This window comes from Melanostigma gelatinosum (assembly GCF_949748355.1).
Source record: "Melanostigma gelatinosum genome assembly, chromosome: 11".
Taxonomy (NCBI): Eukaryota; Metazoa; Chordata; class Actinopteri; order Perciformes; family Zoarcidae; genus Melanostigma; species Melanostigma gelatinosum.
Genome location: NC_136644.1, coordinates 4981987 through 5005194, shown reverse-complemented (window position 1 = coordinate 5005194; position 23208 = coordinate 4981987). Strand labels below are relative to the sequence as shown.

The window sequence follows — 23208 nt, the reverse complement described above, 5'->3', positions numbered from 1 at the left end:
AAAAAAAAAGAAAGAACTCAAGCAGTTTCAATAAAAACACTTTAATAGAGAAACAAATAAAAAAGAAAATAAACTTTTGAAACAGTCTAAATCCTTTATTATAACCACCGCCAATTGAAATGAAGAAGAGTAAAACAGATCTATTCATTATTTTGTACCCACGAGGGAGGAACCAATGGGAATGGGAGGCTGGGGGAACAGGTGTGCCATTGATTCACTGCAGCGAGGGAAGAACAGAGGAGAGCAAACGGATAACAGGAAGAGATGTGGCGTTTATAGAAGGCTGAACACAGTGCTCTCTACTGGCTGGGCAAGAGGTTGCTCCCTTTCCATGTGCCAGACACACACGCACACACACACACACACATTGGTTTCGCTTTGTTTTCTTTAAAGAAAGTAATTCATATGATGATATATGGTGCAATATTAGGAGGTGGAACTTCAGTACAAGAGCAAAGATCCTATCAAACTAATTTTGGAAACAAAAGGACTAAAAATGAAGCCATAAAAACAAATCAGCGATGACAAAGATTTGTAAATAAAATCCCTTTAAAATGTCTTTGGCTCAATCTCTTCTGCCTCAAAAATAAATTAAAGTGAAGACGCGGTGAAATATTAGTATTGCACAACTTCAGAGATTAGCCAACGACTGCTTTGGGGAGAGACGATTCCCCCAAACACACGTGTCCAAAGCTTCGGAAATACAACACACACACACACACACACACACACCAGGGAGCAACCTCAGCTTCAGCGCTGCTAAGAAACTGCAGAAAGAAAGAACTTACATAACCATTACATACTCGACTGACATGTTAGTAAAATATTATAATAGTTTTGTTGATATTGTCACAAGTTATTGTACACATCAAATAATATACCAAAATTTGATTCTGTAGGTTGAACAAAAGCTTTTTTTTTTCTTCTTTTTTTCCATCCACAAATCAATACAAACTAATAAAAACAGGGATAAAAACCAGCCAGGTCATCTCAACATGCATGAAAAGAAACAAACTTCACATTACAAAAACCATGTTGATTGTTGTACAGCGGTGAGATAACAGAACAGGACAAATTCAGCAACATATACTTAAAAATATGTATTGTACAGTGAAATAAGTCATCTTATAACAGCTGCAACAGAAGTTCTCCTCTTTGTCAAATCACCATCTTATGTAAAAGAAACAAAAAAGAAATCTAAAAAGTTGTCAACAAGATGTCGCAACTACCAACTAGGTTGTTGTTGTCCATTTTTAGAATTATTATTTTTTTTGTGAATTTGCATAATTAAAAAGGGCATACCTCTTCTTTGAACAGCTTCTACAAAATTGAGGCGATCCCAAAGTCGTTTGTAAATACATAGAAAATGCATATTTACACGTATGTTGTTCTCCGCCAAGTCAGAAAATCTGGACCTTTGAATTACAATGTCAAAACTTAAAAACGCACAAAACAAATAAAAATAAAAAGGAGAAACCAACGAAGCTCTCCGCTGGGGGCAGTGGTGTTTTAACAATTAAAATGAATTACATAGAACAGGACCAGTGTTCCCAGTATTGCTTTCATCAAAAAGGAAAAAGCCCTGGCAGATATAGTATCGGCATCTTTTTATTTTTCTCTTGCAAGGTACTTCAGATCACAGAGGCTTCACTATGTTCGCAGTGAAATTCATGTGCATGAAAGCTGTGTGGCTTCCGTGTGCGTTTTGTATGTCGACTAAAGAGCAACTCGCTGACTGGACCTCAAACATGAACGTTCAATGTGTTCATCACGTCGTCGTGTTTGACGAAAGTAGTGTTGACGCCGCTAATGTGAAGCAGTCAGAGCTTTTTTCCAATTCAATTAAAAAGGGAAGATTAATCTACCGCTTTAACATCAACTTATTAATCAGATCAGACTGAAAAAAAGTGAATAAAGTAATTGAATGACCAATAACGTGCAAACGTCATTAACGATTTGTTATTTAGCTCAGTCGAAAAAACAGACACATCACCAGTCACACGTCTTTGAACACCGTACTGTATACTTTCACTGTGTAGGATTTTTTGGGGTTAAATTTCAAGCAGTGTTGACCGGCATGAGCAATCAGTTTGCTTTAATTGCCATGAAATCATAACGAAAAGGAGGGATTCGGGAAATGCTTTTGACTTATACTTGTATGATCAATGACCAATGCTTTTGTTGGAACTGGGAGCAAATATCACCTTTTGTGTGAGATTTTGGATTATTGTCTATTATATGATTCATATTGTTCAAAGATTAGAAAATGGCAAAATGGGCAATCTGTCTTACACTATGAAACGGTATCTAGAAACTGGGAAAGTATACGACCAACAGTATGTTGAGAGCACAGACAGCACCAATGACCCAAATACAGTATGCTGCTTGCTGTTGTGACCAAGATGGAGGTGGTTTCTAATCAAATAAAGCCACAAACACCAGTGCATTATTAAAGGGTATTTACTATGAATCTACAGTTTCAATATACTTCAGATTTAACCAGAAAAAGCTTACATTTAGCATGTTCAAAAACATCTGAGAGACAGTGTTGATCACACCCTCAAGTTTCAACTTACCTATCATGACATCACTCTGACCTCACCTCTCTGCCTTCACTTTCACAAACCTTCAGAGTACTGCAACCTTTTTTAAAAAATAAAAAAAAAGCTCAACATCAATTAGTGACAAAAAAATATATAACCCATTTCATATCCTCAACAGTTATTGAAACAATTTCGGTGTTGACGATTTCTGCTGACACAAAGAAAAGAAATACAATAAAATAAAATGACTGAGCATCGGCCACAAGCGAAGCGGTTTGGGATAATCTGATCACAGACAGTGACGTCTGCTGCTCTCTGATCCTTAAAACAAACACGGGGGGAATCTCACGGTCGCTGCCATTTTGACATTTTTCACACTCTTTTGTTGCCGATGAGACATTGGTGAAAAGTTAAAAAAAATGCGCAGTCAATATTTGTATTGTTATTTTAAACGGTAAATAATCACATTTACTACTAAGTCACTGAAAAATAATTCCCAGATATTCTCCCATGATGTCTAAGAATTAAGGATCAGAAGCCAACAAACGGAAAATTATTCATAATGCAAACGCTAGCATGATACAGGAATTTAAGGACATGTCTGTGGCATACAATTCAGTCTTTTATTTTCTTCATATTTACAGATTAGAGGAAATTTATTCTACTTCTATACACTGTTCCATGTAGTTTCTGTGTCAGTTGACCACTTAGCTTTTTGTCCGTTACCACAACTACAGTAGTATGAAAAATCAAGACGTGACATCCACTCAAAACTGAGGAATACAAAATGATAAAAACTTCAACATACTTATTTAGTAACCAACAAAACAAACTTCAATTAGGAAAAATATGCAGGTAGCTAAGTGGTCAACCAAACTTTTTTTTTAAATTTATTTTATTTTTATAACTTTTTTTTAGCATTACGTACATATACAAGTGTAGATAATATAAGTATATATTCATATATACATAGTGAGTATGTATATATACCAGTAATGCATTCATTATATATACTTATTTTCTTCACAGATATGTGAAACAGGAGAAAAGATGACTGTTACAAATAAAAAGTTAAAATGAAACAAAATGCAGAAGAAAAAAAAAAACTACTGATAGAAACAATTTATAAATGCACTTTGCACTATCTTTTTTTTTTGGTGTTTTTAGAAACAGTTTTACCTTTTTTTTTTTTTTTTAGTTTTATATTTCATCACTTACTTAATATGTGGGAGGGGTGACACTCATTTAAAGTAGGAATAGTACCCATTGCTACCATTTGAACTTCCTATACTCAGCTCTTGTAAGAGGGAGAGAGGGTCGCTGTTCTTTTTGACCTGTTCAGGGCGAACAGCTCGGGGTTTGGGTGGAGCACGGAGGGCACTGGCGTAGGACATGGTCGGTGGTTTGCTCAAATTTGGAGCCCCCTGGCTGGCCTCTGTGGGAGCCTGCGGCGGGGGTGGTGGCGGCGGCGGTGGTGGTGGCTGCTGCTGCTGCTTGTTATTGGGCATGAGAGGAGGAAACTGTCCAAGATGCTGAAGGGAGTTGAGGGAGTGTGGGTGCGTCTGCTGTGCTGCTGTGACCTCAGCCTTCACCTGCTCCTCTGTCTGACGAAGGGCCTTGGAAGCTGGAACAGGATGGAACATGATAAATAGTTCTCAAAACAACTCTGTGTAAAAGATTATGCTTTAACCCTCCGAACCGGACTGGCCGGTAGGATGGAAAAGCACGCTTTAAACTACACATAATTCACAGTCATAATTGTCAGATTATCAACTTTCAAAAATCTAAATAGTTCAATGTATATATGTAGATACACTTGCGTTTTTGTTCCCTTTTTTGTGCTGATTTATGGCATTGTAACTGTGTTATACTGCACAGAAGACTAGCCATGGTTGTGCCGTTTCCATAGAGGTGCAGGACTTGTATACTGCAGTGAAAATCAATCAAGGCCACAGAGAGAAACATATGACGGCCCGACGCTTCTTTGGGTTCAGCGGGTTAACAACAGCATATTTGGCGGTGCTTACCCAGAAGATCCCGGTGCTGAGTGAGTGTACCGGCTCCGTTACATGGAATGTTCTGGAACGTGCCGGGACCCCCACCATTACTGGGCCAGAGGTCATGCGCGGGGTAACCGTAGGGGGCGTGTGGGTGCTGATGATGCTGTATGTGCTGATGGGGGTGGTCCTGGAGGTCTGACGTGCAGGGCTGGGTCTGTTGGGACAGGACATTGTGGGCGTTGGCTGGAGACGCTTCATCTGGGTAGCTAGAAGAGATGCGACGTTGATAGAGAGGCCGGCCTGGACCTCTGGGTTCATACTGCACAGACGGCAACGATGGATGAGGAGGAGGAAAGGGTGAGAATGAGATATTAGTCAGAGGGGTGGGCAATATGACTTTTAAAATAAAAGAGGCTTGCAGCCTTGAAGAGGCAGAGGTCCACAAACATCATCTTTTCACAGCACTTGCTAAGACTCAGCTAATCCCATTATAATGCTTACAACTGTACAAGTGTGAAGACAGATTAAACCATTTACAGGAGTTAAAACAGGTGACGCCAAGTTTACAGAAAATGTCAGACGGGCAGAAAGGGAGAAAGAGGGATGAAACAAGTTCTCTCCCAGGTGCATTTTGAAGCAGATATTTGTAGTTGCTGTGAAATAAAACAGTGAATTCTAAATGCAACATTGAGTGGTGAACAAGTTGCCCATATTAAGGCAGGCACAAAGCTTGCACTCATTCCTATATGAACTAAATAAAACACCATCCAGGATGTTATGGTAACCGCAGGCATACAGAGTTTATCCCTTCAAGCACACAATGATGATTGATTAAAATAGATAGTTACGACGGCTCTTTTTAAAGTAGTTTTAGCCTGCACTGAAGCCTGTGACATTCAATTTTAGTACAGAGAGATTTTAGATATAAACTTACCTCATCTACGTTGTGAAGGGCTGTGGCTGCTGATGTTCTGGGGGAAAGTGGGTGGTAGGACTCCTGGTCTGGACCTTGACTTTGTTGTTGCTGCTGCTGCTGCGGTTGTTGTTGTTGTTGTTGTTGTTGTTGTTGCTGCTGCTGCTGCTGCTGTTGTTGGTGGTGCTGTTGCTGCTGCTGGTGGTGCTGATGGTGAAGTTGCATCAGGTGGACTTGCTCCTGCCTGCTGGGATGAGCCATGATGGGCAGACCATAAGGAAGGCCGTGGCCCTGGTTCCCCAACAGGTGGTTCTGTTGTGGAGGGCTCACTGACGCAGCTCCACCATGAGGCCACTGGGCCTCTTGCAGCATGTATTTGACCTGGGAGGAAGGGTTGCTGGTAGGGTGGGCTGGTGGCTGATGGGGGTAGCTACCAGTATTATACAGGGGGTTTCCCGGATGCTGCTGCAGAGCTGGGTTGTTGAGCGAGTTGTCGTTAAGGAGATCGCGGCCTGCGTCATGGGGGTAGGGTCCCGATGGGAAAGGGCCAGCATGATTGGGGGTGGCGGCTAAAGAGGATGAAGGGTCACCTGAGGCACGGGACTGGGACTGGCGGTACTGGAGGAGACGAGATTGAGGTGGCGGCTGCATCTCAGCTGCATCCCTGGGTTCAGGTTGTTCCTGTGGGGGCATCTCTCTCAAGAGGCCCGGGTACCTGGGAATTGAAAATGTATTTCTTTACATCTGAACTGTATCATATTTGTAAGCAGCAGCATGGAAAAGAACACCATTATGGAACAACAATTTACAAGCTTTAATAATAATTGAGGCGCAACCAACAAGGTACAGAAATCGTTGCGGTCCAATTTTAAGCCGTTATCTTGTTTCAGCTAGCTCTACTGGCTCAATTTGAAATCTTGCACAAAAACCTTCAATGTTCAAGAGTAGATATGTCTCCAGTAGCAAGTTACCGAGCCAATAAAAATGACAAACTGTTGCTTAGTCTAACCTGGTGAAAGGTGGTCCAGTGGAAGCAGAAGTAACAGCTTCATCCTCGATATTGGCACCAAGGCCCCAGCTAGCTGCCCGGAGCAGCTGAGGGGGGAAGCGAGCCATGCCAGGTTGAGCCAGGTGGGCAAGCTGCTGGGGCAGAGGGAAGGGTACGCTACCCTGGAGAAAAGGGCCCGCCGCCTCCCCCCACTGGCCCAGTCTGGCTGCCTGCTGCTGCCTCAGGGCCTCTAGAGCCAAGGGACCCTGGAGGTCTAAAAGGGGAACCGTGTGATTAGTTGTGATCGCTTGACTTCTCTCTCTCTCTCATATATATATACATATACGTGTGTGTGTGTGTGTGTGTGTGTGTGTGTGTGTGTGTGTGTGTGTGTGTGTGTGTGTGTGTGTGTGTATGTATGTATGTATGTGTATATATATATATATATATATATATATATATATATATATATATATATATATATAAATAAAACCATACGATTCTGTGCCATAGACCAAATGATAATATGGGCAAACATGCATCTGGACTAACGTTTTAGAGTGCTAGAGAGCTGCAGATTAGTCTCTCATGAAACAAAGAATCTTGGAAAATAAGTCAGATTATCAGGATATGAACTCTTTTCAAACTAAATAGCTAAAATACTAATTAACTCCTATTTTTATGACTTTGTGAAAGTCTAGACTCACGAGCAACGTGAGATCTTCTGCGTTAATTAAAAGAAACTCTGTAACAATAACTAACAATTCACCATTTCACATTCTGGCTCTAAGGATTTGCCGAATAAAATAAAAATGATGCTCCACTCACCCAAACTATCTCCCAGGCTTCCATCCTGTCCCTCCTCCCCAAAGCTGTTGACCCTGTTATGCTGCGACAGGCCTGGGTGGTGGCTCCCTGGGTGGCCCATCGGAGTCCTAATGGAGCTACTCATGTCTTCCACCCCTCCAGGCTCCGGCCCATCCAAAGTAGGAGACTGGACAGCCCTGTGAGGGGGTATGGGGCCAATGAAGAAGGAAGCGTTGTGGCTACCACCAGTGTAGGCGGGGCTGAGCTGCTGCTGCTGCTGCTGCTGCTGACTCGGTGGGGCCATCCCTGGGTGTTGAGGCTGGCTGACCCGATAAGGAAGCCTGGAGACTGGATACTGTGGGGGGAAGGCTCTTCCACTGGCAGGATGTGGAGGGAAAGCCGGGTTGGGTGGTGCCAGGTGGTAGTTGAGGGGTCTTTGGGCAGCTGAGGGATCTTTTCGATGGAGCAGCGCATTGGGAAATCCAACAAGCCCGTCTGGCTGAGAGTCCAGACTTCGGCTTTGGCCTGTGTCTAAATCTCCCTGGAACAAAAAATAAACCCCGTGAGCAAAGACGTGGAGCTCTACATAAACAATAGATGCGTTGCTTAAGGTTAGTGAAACACATAAATGTCAACAACTTGCCTGTTTTTCCTTCATGTCGGTGGTTTTCCTCTCTGGTGTCTGAAGACGGCTCTGTTCTGACTTTGGACATCCTTCCAATTTACCTAAGAAGCCAAAACCACAAAATAAACTTGTTAAAATATGCTTGGCCACTTCTTTCTGTCTATTTGATGGAATACAATTATAGCAGTTTGTGATTTTGGCTGGTTGAGGCACACCATTTCTGACGGGGTCGGCCTGTAGCTCCTTGTCAGGGCTGGGCTGGCCCATTCCTAGGTGAGTGGGGTGGGCCACTCCACTGTAAGGGATGGGGGAGCCTCGGTTCTGGGCCTGCAACAGATTAAAGTTGTAGGCCATGGCTGCCGGGTGGCTCATGATGCGCGGGTCCACAGGGAATCGATTCTGGTAACCTGGCCAAGGCAACTAAAGAAATACAAACACAGATAGACAGATTTTTGATGAAGACACCATGACAGAAACACACACTGTGGATTATTGACAGCACATTACCCATAATGACAATAACAAACAGCAACACATGGAACCAAATAGCTCAATTGTTTCACATGTAACGTACATTTTACAGACGTGAGCTACATAATAACAGAGAGCTAATCTACAATAAGCCTCAATGCATTTGGGAAATATGACTCAAAGAAATGTTGACAAAATAGTTTTACTGTGGTATACTATTATTGAGAATTACTACACAGAAGAGGAGCTATTAAACATGTTTAATAGATTGTTCTTTGAGAGCAAACCTTTGATATATTATCTTAAACAATGCAAATTGTGTTACACATTACACTAGGTCATAAAATATGCACATATTTTACACATCTTCCATATCTTCCATATTTTTCTTTTCTACAAAACAAAAAGCTATTTGATAAAATCCTTTGTAGTAGTCAAAGTATAATACTTTGTATTGGACACTGGCTAAATATACAATCATATGACATATGTATCTGGCAGTGTGTTACCAGAAGCAGGAAACTCACCGGTAGGGGCATGGACATGACCATGTTGCCACCGTACACAGCTGGGACGTAGAGGATGCTGGCGCCTGTATGAGGATCTATCCTCTGAACAGGACTGGGTGACTTGCCCATGCCAGCTGGCGTGCCACCCAAGGGTGGTGAGAATGCCCGAATAGGGTTTCCCATCAACACAGCTGGGTTGGGCTGGACTGCAATGAGAGAAGACGGCATAGAAATACAAGTAAATGCAAATGGTTCTTAATCTAAATGTGAAGACACATTGACAGCAGGCAACACACTAAGCCCGAGGCATGTCTAACTATTCATAGCGTGGAAAAAATATTAGGGAACAACTTCTCTGACTTTATCAGAGAGGAGGGCGACGGCCTATGAATAGCCGATGCCCAAACTGCATTAAAAGGAAGAATTGATTTGTGCAGATTTCTTTTGATTTGTTTCAGTTTAGCTGGCTGACAATCTGCAGCAGCTGAAACAAACCGATTGTCTTCCCGAAGTGAGCGTCACATTAACAACTCCTTGCTGTGTTGTTCAAGGCTGCATCGCACTGCTGGCTTCAATAGCCTCAGGACGTCATGCATCCATCTGCGCTGCTGCATTAGACTGGCTCATTTCAAGCTGTTGTGATGTGTGCTCATTTGTGTTCAGAGAGACAACAAAAGAAACAAATGGAAACTCTTCCACTGTTGCTCTGTTGTAAGACCCGACAATAGAAATAAAGGAGAAAAATGCATTTCTATACTGTAGTCAATTTACTGTTTTTTACTGCTACAAGAACACTGACTTTTTGATGCAGTGTTTATCAATGGTACCGTAGTAATATACTTTGATGAGTGTCAAATTCCCCCTGCATTAGATTCCTTTATCTACATGCAGTCACGTGAACAGTCTGAGCCTAAGCCTGCGTGAGCTACAAGCTTTGAATACTTAGATAATCAACAGGGATAAACTCACCATATCCTTCAGGTGGAAGGTGCTCCGTGTGGTTTGCATGTTTGCCCTGTAGGAAAAAAACAAACTCTTAGAAAGTCATGAAGCAAGACTTCAAGAGTTCATAGAGGCCAAATGGAGAAGAAAAGAGTAAATAAACGAGTGTGGTAACTTTGAATCAATAAACAGTAGGAACTGGGTATACAGCGGTTGCAGTTCGGTCGTGACTATCCCACATCTGTCAAAACAGCTATAGGATCAACACCTTGCCAAAAGGGACTGAGTTTTTGTCTACATACTGTACTGTAATGTACTTTCCCTGTTACGATCTCGCAGATGATCTCTTTACTGTGCTGTAGTACGGCCTCCCAGTATTTCTAACTGTGTCCAAAGCTTACGCACGCAAAGACACATGCCGACTCCAAATATAGACCATATACAGACCACCAACGGTGTAGTATGCCTATCCTCCTCAGTGACCGCTTCACTCATAAACCACTGATGTATTGAAGAAATTATTTAAAGCACTTTTATGGAAGAGCCATAATTAAAGGATTTGATCAACAAAAAGAAAATCCCCTAAATCCACTGAATCAATATATGCTGTTAACAGCCCCACCCTGATACAGCTTGTCCAAAATGTATCAAAAGCACACCACTGCATTTGGAAGACTTAAACCTTCATTAATCCGGGATCGGTGTGGTGACTGCATTGTGACAGATCTTTTCTTTTCCCTCGCCATTCTCTTTCTCTCGGGGGCGTCACAATACAGCTCCATCTACTATATACGTGTACACAGAGAGATTGAACTGACAGCTGATCAGTGGTGACACACGTGTTACTCATGTGGGGGCGTGCTCACAGACACACGCGAATACAAAACACTGGGCTCACTTGAGATCTCCACATATCTGAGTGACCATATCTAATCTATTAGTAATCATTAGAGGAAAGAATACACAAAAATCTACTTTGAGCTCTGTCAGCGGCTGGTTTTGTAGAACGCAGTCTCTCCAGGTTGACTGTGGTGTTAACCGATAGTTCTTGACAGTGAGCGTGCTTAGAGGGGGAAATTAATGACATCCTCCATTCCACGGATCCACTCTGTTGCTATGCGGATATTATAAAAAGCTGATCGTTTTTCCATTTCAGGGAAGGAACGCCAGCCATAATAAAAGGAAAACAAGTGATTCTGTGAAACCATGATGAAATTTATAATAGCCACTTTTTAGTATTTATGTTACTACCAGCACATTTTCAAGTATTTTAGTAAGTAATGAAAACAAGGATGGAAACAATTTGCAGGACAAAAACTGAACTAACTTCTAGTAGCCAAGCTGTAATGTGTTCCTGGTATTTTGCAAACTCTCCTCAAACCCGGACAGAGTTTAAAGGTAAAGGCCATTTGTTGAGAAAATGAGACCAATTCCGCAAATTAGGCATTTAGAGATACAACTGCGAAAACAGTATCAAATAATTGCAAATTCTGAAAGACAGACTGACAATGTTGAAATCACTTTGTGAGGCAGAGCCCAGGTACCAACTAAAAGATAAGGTCAGCAAACAAAGTCAAATGTGGTTGGTTAGTTGGTTCCACATGTAAAAAAGTTGTATTTATTATGGCACCTTTAGCATTGGCATGATATAGCAAAACACAAAACACACAAAAGAATACTGTATATGCCAAGAGGAAGTCACACAAGTCTGACATAACACCAAACATTTAATTTGTTCCTGACACCACCTCAAGTATCACTAGTTATTTCCAAATAATGATAGAATTGTTTTTCAAAAAAAGTGGCAATTATACTTGTAAATGATCACCCCTCCAATCAAAACCACTCAGCTGAAATTACAAAAAAGCTTTTGAATGCGAGACATATTTTACCACAAGTGTCACAGTCTTGCATACTTGCATCAAAACACCATCTGTGTCTGAAAACAGCACTTCACAATATGAAGTCAACTACAGCATATATTTCTGGTAATCTGGATGCCACACAGTGACCATGTTGCATGCTTTCTGAACTCTGATTAAATTAACATGTCTTACAAGTAATTGCAAGTACATATTGTGTAGTCCCTATAATCCTTGTGTACCGGTACTCTCTGCCTTTGGATACCAAGTTATGAATATGTATCCGTCTCTACAAATTGATTTATGAACCATTTATTTTATCCTCACGTTTACCCTGTAAACACTACAATAGTTTGGACAAATTAACCTGATTATATAGAATTTTTTAACACTCACAATGTACGGTATGAGTGCAATACTGATGAGCAGCGGCAAAAAAAGTAGCCTTGAAGCAGCTACATTTAATCCTACAACAATAGAAACTATTGGCAAGACACTGTTAAAAGTTACCGAATTAATCTTTTATTAAATTACATTTGCATGGATTATTTTGGCTGAACATCTCAGTAGGTGCTTCCACTGTGTACAGAGCTACAGAGAATGACCTTTAAATTAGCAACACGCTGGATATGCTGAAGGAAACAATATATACTGCATAGTGACAGCACCATGTCTGTGTGTGCTGTGTGGTTGTGCGCCACATTGTATGACTGTGGAGGGAGGGAGGAACTGTGTGTGTATGTGTGTGTGTGTGTGTGTGTGTGTGTCTGAAGCCGGCTGATGCTGCAGAGCTGTGGCTCATTAGGCCCCAGTGGGAGATGGCAGGAGGTTGACAGCTGTGTGGATTTTGTTAACCTTTACCACGGGGCAGACGGGGAGGACAGACAGACTCGCAAAGACATTTCCACCCAAGCTAAACAATCAAAACACATCCTTACAGCAAAACCTGCGCCGGTAATTGTATGGGGCCAAAATGAATGAACGCTAAGTAATAACTGTGGTGAAAAATAAATAAATATATAAATATATAAATATATATATATATATATATATATATATATATATATATATATATATATATATATATATATATATATATATATATAATAAACATGTTGATGGATATGTTTATCCTTTTTCCATCTCTCAAAGCAAGAGGCACTCAATTTATTTTCCAGGTAATTTGTTTACTATTTTCAACAAACCACAAAGTGGTTACCCAAAACATTGACATAAAAACCCTGCAACATTTGGGCTTGTCAAAATATCGTCTGTCCCCACCTGTTTTTCTTTCATTCCTGCCTCACTACTCTGTTATCCTCTCTTTCTATTCCTTCCCTACATGTGCAAACTCAAAATTGTTGTTTTTATTATCGACAGAAGAAAATTTGCAGAAACGTATCCTCCACTAACTAGTAATGTCATTGTTTGACTAAACCTATTTATATATATTTCAGTTTTTAAATTAAAAAAAAAATAATTTCTACAGTTTGGTGTCTGGATTTGTAATGCCCATATTGAAGATAGACACAAGAGAAGAGGTGGATGGAAACAATTATTCATTCAACTGTGCCTCATCCGAAACACCTCACCTTAGGGGGTGACTGCTGCTGCTGTGGACCCTGCTTGTTGGAGGAGGGCTGTGCATGCTGAGGATGAGGATGATGGTGGGGGTGGAGGGCCTGCGATGAAGAGTGGTGCCCTTGCAGTGGCCTGAGGGCACGGGGAATGAACTCTGGGGCCAATGGGTTGAGGACGTAGGTCTTCTTGAGCTCCAGGGCCTCCAGCTGAGACTTGATCTGCTCAAAGGTGATGCCGTGTAGGCTGGAGTTTTCGTGGCAGATGGAGATAAAGTGCTCCCAGAATTTTCTGGAAAGGCGCAAAAAAGAAGGAAACAACAGATGGCGATTATATAATTATTTTATTTCTCCATTATTTCTCCTTGTTTGGATTCAGTGTTTCATGGCTCAGCTCATTGATTTTGTTTCACTGCTGGCAGTACAACAAATTACTACTTGGGGTGCTGAATATAAAAAATACATCTGTCAAAACAAACATGAAAAACGCATGTGTAAAGCAGTGGTTAGAGGAGGAAAGGGAAAATCAGCTAAATGATGAAGCACACCAAAAGGAAAGACAATGAAAACTAGGAGGCAAAACAGCAGTAGCAGGAACGCAAGAATGAAAAGAAGAAATGGTGAAGAATCTCTCAGTACACCGTCTTGCCAATGAGCAGTCCGTTGCAGTATTAAAGGCGTAGAAAGAGAAGTTCCATTATTTACCTGCAGCGCCCAACAGAGCACAGTGCAATGGGGTCTCCCACAACTGCGACCAGGGACTGGGCTCTGGTGATGGCCGTGTTGAGTAGCTTGTAGTTGGAGAGGAATCCATAGTCAAGGTCCTCCGTCGAGTCCTCAACTAGCTGCTCTTTGCGTTTGATGGCCGTCTGCTTGTGTTTGCAGGTATGCCGCGTCCGCACCGTGCTGAGGAACAGCACCCGGAACTGTTTACCTGCAAACATGTTTTTTATTGTTATTATTATTATAATAGTTTCTAAGTACTCTGAAAACAGCGAGGTAAAACATATTATTAGAAGAAGCAAAGACCATCGATGTCACTCAATTAGAAACAAAAGAGATGGAAGCTAGCTCAAGGTTTTGAAGCACATTATTCTCAGAAATAAGCAACAAAATTGCAATGAATGAAAACGACGAGGAACCTTAATTTCTCCATTAGCTTCGATGATTGCATGCATTTTTTTTAATCCAATTGTGTTGTGCAGCCAAGTGTTGCTACAAATAAAGGAGCCTTTGATAGAACACAAACAAACAACTACATGCGTGTCAAATTCAAGTTTAAGCACTAACCACAGTAGGGTTTTCTTGCGTGCATGTTCACATGTTTCATGTGTGATTATTAATGAGGAAGTTAATGACCTGTGGAAAGCAGCTGGATGCAATACAAGTGGGAACTGCATGAGACTGAAGCAGACGAGAGATTGGGGGAAGAAACTAACTCATCATTCTTATGGATCCTTATGGATGATATGAAGGGTAATATGAAAACTGATAACTGTAGTGGGATGTACAGAGGTTTGTCTTTAAGACAATGCAGCTCTAATTGTAAGTATCATTTTGACTGAAGGTGGACAATGACATCTCACACACAGAAATATGTCAGACAAGAGTCATGGAGAATGAGGCAGCTGGGGATTCAGACGTTGGTATTTCTTCGTCTGTAACTATGTTTTTATTATCTGAAAATAGCTTCTTCCAGTTTACAATTCCCCATTCTTTGAATAATGTCAACACACCATCAAATGAAAAGATTAAACCCTGAATACATGCATATGTGCATGCAGGACACCAACAAGGCTATTTAAATCTCAAAATATTCATGAACTGGTACATTGATGTAGCACCAGTTTCGGTGGTTTGAGCCAGTAACTGCACACATGTAGATGCACGACGGTCAGTATTTCTTCCTCACCTTGGACATTGAGCACTCTTTCCACGCTGATCTCGTGCATTCTCTTCTTCCGGAGCTCAGCACGAATGCGGAACACCTGGTCAGCGTACGGCGACACCACTCCAATGCTGGTGTCGTCCAGCTTCCCCCAGGACACCGGCCACTTCTTCTTCAACTCTTCCACCCGCTCCACAATCTCAAATACCTGCGGAGATGGAGGAACATGAGCGAAGGCAACAATTGTTTTATCATCATAAGCTTCACTGTACAGGTGATTATGATTTTACTTCCAATTCAATATATTGTGTATTAGTTTTAAGATTTGCTTTGATATTATTTATTAAAGCAGGAGTTGGTGCTTTGAATCCCTATTGTTCTTTTGTAATATACGGTAAGCAGTTTTTTGATTCCCATTTAAAGAATTGGCATACTCCCAGAGGCTATAAACCGAAATATTGTCTTCCACTTGAAGCTCATCAGAGACACTTGCGCAGGACTATCAACCGGTCATGCGTACCGCATTCTGATTTAGCAAGATTATGATAATGTTGTCAATGGTTTGACACGGGTGCTGTATCAGAGAGACGGAAGGTAATTCATTTGGCATTGCTGACAGTTTGAGAGCAAAATGAAGAAGCAGCCGTGGTTTAGTTGGCTGGAACTTGTCAGTGAAAGGGTCAAGGGTCAGACACGGGCAATGACCACCAGCAAGTCTGCAGAGGAACCAATCAAAGGCCGGGACTGTCAGTGAATAATGCACCATGGGTGTCAAATGTTGCTCCTAATTACGTTCACGGGTTTCATCTTCAATTAGGGTTGAAAGACGGTGGGTGTGATGAGGCGAAATAAACGGTGCTGATCATTCTGCTGATCAGTCAACCAAACTCAACTTAAATTAAATGACATGTCGTCATAATCAAATCCCTGAATTATTTATAACAAACTGGGGTTTACAGCACAGCAACCGTGATTCATAATAAAAATATCAATAATTTGAACACAATTATTCAAACATCAAACTGTGCATTATGCACCCATACAAGCACAGAGGCAAAAGCAACGTAGACTGACTACAATGGAGCCTAAATAATACACGTTCTCAGGCGGATACAAATATGAAAATAAATCAGATATAACTAGGCGTAACTAGCGTACATGGCAGTCTTGGTCAGATGATAAATTAATGACATAATTACCAGCGAAGTGTTAGTTTTAATATTTTATCATCAGAATTTGAGCATCAAGTTAAGTTAATTCCCCTCACAGCCCAAAGAGTGAAGCTTTTGTTTTTTCCGATTAGCTATAGCACACATGTCACAATCAATTAATACAAACTGAATCAACATGCTTCAGCCATCACACTGATTAGCTTCATATTGGTCTCGTTTTTAAGCTTTGATAGCCTTTCCTTACTCAGAGGAAGGGAGCAGAGCTATTTGGTATAATAGTTTAGTTCTAAACTTCAGGATTTTAGGAATGCAGTTGAAATAAGAATCATAAATACATTAGTTCTGTGGGACAAGACAGGAACATGCTGCATTAAAGCAACAAGTGCTACACTAATTGAATATGTTGGTGTTATCTCGTGATAGCAATTGTTCGTTTCAAAAATTAATTTTCTATTCATTAATTTACTTATTTCAAAATGTAACATTTAGTGTCAAGCAAGAGGAGTACATATTAACACAAACACTTACTTGCCAGATCTCATAATGACTCTTCAATAACATTCAGCCAAAAATAATTGATATGCAAACACCATCAGAACAACTAAACCAGTTCTAACTTCCATACCTCTGCATTGTTGTAGTAGGCCGTACTGTTCTTCTCCTGGACATCTTCTCCTCTGGCTGTGAAGAAGGTCAGAGGGTAGAAGTCCTTGTGGGAGGGCTGCTTCCCACTCGCCATCAACTTGCCATCATAAAATAATTCTGACGTGTAGCTGTCGGAAGAGGAGGTGAGAGAAAGAGAAGCACAAAAGGAAAGCAAATAGAGGGGATATATTAGAATGGAGCATGTTGGTGCAAGGATATCTATCAGAAGTTACTGATAATCTAAGAATTACCATCATATCATCATTCTTTATGCTAAGGCCACAACTATTAAGATGGAGAACATTTTTGCAGCTTGTAAGCCTTTATTAGGGTTGACTTAGATTTCAAAATATTGAAAAATCTGACAATTTTTACATAATGACCCCTCTTTCCTATCAACTCATGGCTGTCAATTCTTCACCTACGTTTCCCCTTTTCCTCCTGACCCGTTCCTCCCCCCCCTCTTCTGTCAGCCTCTCCCTCCCACAGTTTCGACACCAGGCGGTGTCGAGGGCTCACACCTACCTGATGATAGCTTCGTGAGAGCGGTAGTTCTCGCACAGGAGGATGCGACAAGGGTATTCGGGGGGGTAGTGCTCATACAGCCTGTCCAGCAGTGACACATGCAGGTTACGCTCACGCGCAAATTCGCTGTACACAAATGGACTGAGCTGAAGGACACAAAATGGAGAAAGAGAGAGCGACAGAAAGTTAGTTTCAAGGCATGAAAAGGGGTATTTTACCATTCTCTCACATCATTTATTTTACTGTCTAATCAACTCTGAATTCAGATGAAGTACGCTGAATACATTCAAAGTCTAAAATAGCGGTGTGAAACCACGTAGCACACAAGCTTTAGGCACACCTTTCTTTCACGGTTTTTACACCACAGTTCATCAGGTGGTTTCATGAGAACGTGCTGATCACATGAAATCCCATGTATTGCTCGACAGGGCTCAAGTCATTTTGTGAAGTAGCTTAGCGGGTCAGGTCTACAAGAATGTCTTGCGTTTGCAATCTCATGTGTGCTTCCAAAGATGTTTGAACTAAATTTCCCCGGTGTGTCAGCTGCTTTGACGGGATGTATTATACAGAACGCATCCCCCTCTTCAACGTGTTTACAGCAGTCTGATATGCTGCATCTTTACAGTTTTCCAACAAGAATGCAGTTTGGTTCCCCCGGGCACCCTTAGTTGGTAGGATATTCCAAATTTTAACTTAAAAGTTTACTTAACTACGTTGATGGCTATTCTTGTTTTGAGGAACTAAGCGAGTTGTCTGTCCCCCTGTAGATTGCAACCTCTTCCATCTGGTGTGTATGCCATTAAACAGTGATTATAGTGGAATTTACTCGCAGTGAAGTCACAGCAGTTTGAGAACATGCCAAATTCAAATTAGTTTAGAGTATATATGCAGCAGCCAGTCTTGGTTACAGACCTGCTCCAATATGGCACTGCTTTCCAGCCAAGAGAGAACAGCATTGGATTGTTCGATACCAAACCACAGGTGGCGTTTTATACCTAATCTCTTGTTATAGCAATAAATCAAATAAGCAAATAAATCAAGCGTAAATGAATCAGTTCTTCAACCGATACCTAAACAGTCTTAACATCTTCAGTGTGCAGTGAGCTAGATTTGTCCCCATCATCCCGGTGTGCTTTAATTCAAATGAGGTTGAACACACCCACACAAACAAGACTGTAATTTATCTTTCATTTGAATCTTACGGTAATTCAAGCCTGAAAGTGAGAGGGTCTTCTAGCTTTACTGAGGCCCCACACAGTCAATAAGAAAGCTAACAATCAATAGATGCCTTCGCCTTCATTGACTATTCAGTCTGCTCTCCCACTGATGAATAATGGGGGTAAACTGTTAAAGTGAGGGCAGAGACAGGAGAGAGGGACGAGACGGAGAAATACAAAGGGCCACATCCGTCCTTGGACGACGAAGCTATTATATAGGACAGAAAGGTGGAAGAAGATGGCCGTGAGACAATGCGATTGAGAAAGAAACAGCTGGATACACAGGTGGACGTTGTCTTTTAAATCCACTTTTTCTTTGCTCCAAGAAAAACAGAGAGTAATTAGAGCAGCTACTGCACAGTGTTCCTCCGCTGCCTACTGGTAATCCAGGAGAGGAGGAAATAAGGTTTTAATTCCTTTGCGTTCGGCTTGCTCGACTGATGCGAGTTAATATTTAAGTCATCTGTGGCTGAAATAGTCTCCAGAACCTCAGCTCTCCATTGCCTGCAGTCTGTTCTTTTGTATTTGGAGTCTTCTCCATCGCAAAATACAAATGGAGTCATTACCTCTACATGACTTCTCAGCTACTATCTGCGCCTGTATTGCATCCCTCTTTCCAAATATTATTTTAATTTATTTTAAAACACAAAGAAATGTATTTAATTATCTGAGAGAATGAACCCAAGACCCTTTGATTTGCATTTACATATATCTAGTAATTAGCAAATTAGCAAAGAAATGCTCCATTCCCCCCCCCCCCCCGGAGAAGCTCTTTGTCGTTACCTGCATATGGTCTCCAGCCAGCACGATGCGGGTGTTCTTGCTAGCTAGAGCAAAAGGCATGATGGTTTCACACTCCATGGCCTGAGCCGCTTCATCCAAAAGGATATGAGAGAACAACCCTGCCAAAACAGACAACACACCAGCATCACTTTAGTACTGTATGTTGTTGATGCTAAACATAACCCGCACACACTTATTTCACACCTGAGAATCCTGAGAAGGAAAATAGAAAAAAAGAACAGGGGTATATGTGAGTGTGTGTCAAAATGAAGATGACCAACATTGGCACATTAACAAACGATCATTTTGTTCACCGGGACCATTAAAAGCTTGTACACTTGTCATCCTCCGAGTCACTTTCTCTTCCCTTTCTTTTAAGCGGCCCTGCAAACCGAAGGCAGGGTTTTGTAGGCGTTTGAAAGGGATTGAACAGTAGCCCTACCCCTGATTTAAAATGCTCAAACGGTGCTCTGCAATGTGAGGAGAAGGGATGAAACGGCATGGCAAATGAGTGCTGGAGCAGCGAGGCTGAATAACAGCCAGCAAACAGCCTCTGAAGCCCGAGCAGACTTTCTACGGGAAAGTACATGCAGAGATGAAATGTGACGGCAGAAAATAACAAAATAAACTCGGCGACTGTCAGAAAGTAAACAAACAGAAACACGGGCTGGCAAGAAAAGCGGCGGAGCAAATTGATTTGAGGCAACATTCACTGCTTTGTATCAGCCTTTGAACAAATGCCTGCAAAACATATTGATTTTATTTTTCCAACTATAAAGCCTTAAACCAGTTTTCTCAGTGTGCACCTCATTACTCCCCCCCCTGTGCGGCTTATTTTACAATGGCCCTTACCTTTGCAGAATATGTATCTATTTAAGCATATGAAGTGCAAAGTGATCAAAGGAGATGTGCACATGTGGAACTCAAACCAGACTAAAAACATGGAATGAAGCATAATAGAATTCCCTCCTTTTCCATCACGTGTCCCGAACAGAATAATTTGTTAGAGGCTGACAGAGGTCACACCGATTCCAAAAGGTGGGATGTAATATGCATATGAATAATCTCCGGATAATATGCACAGACTTAAAATGACGTGCTTGAGTAATCTCTGAATTGTTCACATACGGGATGAATGGAAATCCAAGCTGCACAGTTGTCGCCGTGGGGAGAGAAATTCATTTGTGGGAATGTCATTTTTTTTTTTTATATCACTGGAAGGATAATGACTTGGTCAACAACGCAGCCAAATGACACATGTGTGCTACCCTCATATCACATAGTTCATTATTGAGGCCATGCACTTTTGTTGATCTAGTCTATAACTTGTAGTCCTACTGCATCCTGCACACATGCTCTTTTACTTCGATCCATATGAATACACAACATTACAAATGGACATGTAATAATAATGGTAATAATTACATTTTTGTGATTTTGTATTCATTTTTTTTAAACTTCCAAGTAAGCATTGTGGTGTGCAAAGGTTTTTACTGTTTATTATTTGGGTTGAATTAGCCAGCAAACGGCCTTCTACCATGACTGGACGCAGATCAAGAATTAATGTTTAAAGTTATTCATTTTCAGGGGTTAACGTAGCTGAAGGCGTCTACGAGTGCACCCATAGGCAGCCAACCTAAGTGTGTATTTAAATATAGAAGTGCACCCACAAAAATGCACATTTCCACATGCCAGATATCTCGGCCAAAAGAGAGGAACATCAGCAAACCAGATATATATATAATAGATTTCTTGGGGCATCTGTGTGTTTGGGGTGGGAGATTTGTTTTTGCCACTTAGTAGACTCGCTGGCTCCCAATTGCCTCGTTTCTCGACGATTCTCATCACCGTGGAACACGAAGAGAGCTGGAGAGGGGCTAATGATGTACAATACATTAGAAACAGGCAGATGGTGTTCCCAAGCAACAGACAAAGCCCCCTCTGCCGACACATTAGAGTCAGTTATTAGCCTGCAATGACAAACTGGTTGTTTTCCATGTCTTTTACACAACTTAAATGAGTTTCTCTCTTGGCGGGCTGCTGCCAACACTGGATACGAGTCACCGGGGATGACCAAAGAGCATGAGACGGAATTATTTTTATGTATTTATATTAAGAAACAAAACATATTTCCATGAATACAGTTTCACATAATGCAGAGTATCATAGACCAATATTAAATACTACCTTAGTTAAATTGTTCACCTTTTGTTGAGAATATTTTTATGTGCCGACTGAATCCTAATGGTCATTTTTGAGGCTATCCTTGTATTTGACTGTATTATAATCAAGGAATTGTAATATTTTGTCTACCCGTTGGTCTGTGCTCATTCTTCACATGTTCTCTGAGCAATGTGAATGGTGTTTGTTAGCCCCTCAGGAAATGAAGGTGGTTTAGACTGCCGCTACACTCGAGAGGACTACGTATCTTGTCACACGACTCACCGGGCTCCAAGTCAAGCTGGCAGAGGTATTGGGAGGTGCTGAGGGTGACCACCACCACGCGGTGCCTGAGGATGTCCTCCCTTGTGGGCATCTGGAAGTTGATGTGTGTGTTGGAGATGAGACAGTACTGCTGGACCAGCGGGTGAACCGTCTTCACCCAGCGGTTCCTGAAGTATACCCTTGAGAGAGAGACAAAAAGGAGAATTGTCAGAAGAGAGAGAAACAACCGAAGGAGGATCACTTCATCAGTCGGATTCACATTCAGATCCTGTTTATCCATATTGTGTGAAAGAGTCTTGCATGATGCGACCAGTTCCCTTAACCAGCTTTATCTAACAATTTAAAGATTTAGGTTCGGGGATGGAGAGAGGAGGTTGCTACAGTGATTAAGAGGCAATTCACACTGGAATCCACAGAAATCAGACAACCCACTCATGTTGATTGCCTGTGGTCCTGGGCTTAACAAAAAAAACAGTGGCCTAGTTAGGCCCTGGCTTATCAAGGCAGACACTGTTCTTCTGTCATTTGTGACCTCTGAGGTTGCTGGAATGTGATCACAATCACTAATGCAGTGTGAGGAAGTTGTGTGAATCCGTGAGTGTGTTTGTTCGTTGCCTTCAGGTGGAGTTTGAAATGCAGGAGAGTTCGTAGATGTCTGTCTGTAACTGCTGCAGGCCAAAAGCAATCTCTGAATAATATGGACGCATTATTGGGACTGCAGGCTTTCCAACAATGTTAATCTAGTTGATGGATAGATGAGTGAGTGACATAGAGAAGCTCCCCGGCTAGGATGGTCTCCTCTGACAGAAAAGCAACAGCCACTGAATACAAAAGATCCAATTTAACTGAACTGGAGTTTATGTTAAGTACAGGCAATTTAAAAGGCAAGCCATTGTTTTTCTTATTCAAAATAATGGCGTTAAATATGTTATCGAAACTAATTCACTCTGTAAGAAGCCACCTTTACATACCAGAGCATTTATATACAAGATCAAGGGTTTTAAATGGCTCACAGTAGACAAGCTAGGACTGCTCTAAGTCATGAATGTGGTCAACTACAAGACAAAAGTGTGCTTTGGGCGGCTGTAGGTATATATAATGTACATGTGTTGGAGGTAAGTTGGGGTCTTAATGCCTTTACGGTGTATACTATAGAAATGTGGCTCATTGAGGACACAAAGGGCTTCTCAAAATCTGAATGAACTGCAGCCTGCAAATAGGACATATAAATGCAAACAGAGTATATTAAAATATACCTTTTTCAGCACCGTGTTTGCTTTAAGACACCATGGCACT

General features: G+C 41.4%; 1 protein-coding gene across 2 annotated transcripts in view; it reads right to left on the bottom strand.

Moving 5' to 3' along the window:
• Window positions 1-25: 25 nt before the first annotated feature.
• The window catches only part of helz (helicase with zinc finger), a 42139-nt gene continuing 18956 nt past the window's right edge, over window positions 26-23208 (bottom strand). For both annotated transcript variants that reach the window (XM_079279438.1, XM_079279437.1), the window contains exons 18-33: window positions 21913-22091; window positions 19468-19586; window positions 17468-17613; window positions 16923-17070; window positions 15150-15333; window positions 13943-14171; window positions 13253-13529; window positions 9826-9871; window positions 8875-9062; window positions 8092-8296; window positions 7891-7977; window positions 7273-7788; window positions 6466-6718; window positions 5478-6171; window positions 4571-4862; window positions 26-4167 (exon numbers count right to left, since the gene is read on the bottom strand). In XM_079279438.1, the coding sequence (XP_079135564.1) occupies window positions 3785-4167; window positions 4571-4862; window positions 5478-6171; window positions 6466-6718; window positions 7273-7788; window positions 7891-7977; window positions 8092-8296; window positions 8875-9062; window positions 9826-9871; window positions 13253-13529; window positions 13943-14171; window positions 15150-15333; window positions 16923-17070; window positions 17468-17613; window positions 19468-19586; window positions 21913-22091 (3946 nt within the window). In that variant the 3' untranslated portion in view covers window positions 26-3784. The remainder of the gene's footprint in view (window positions 4168-4570; window positions 4863-5477; window positions 6172-6465; window positions 6719-7272; window positions 7789-7890; window positions 7978-8091; window positions 8297-8874; window positions 9063-9825; window positions 9872-13252; window positions 13530-13942; window positions 14172-15149; window positions 15334-16922; window positions 17071-17467; window positions 17614-19467; window positions 19587-21912; window positions 22092-23208) is intronic.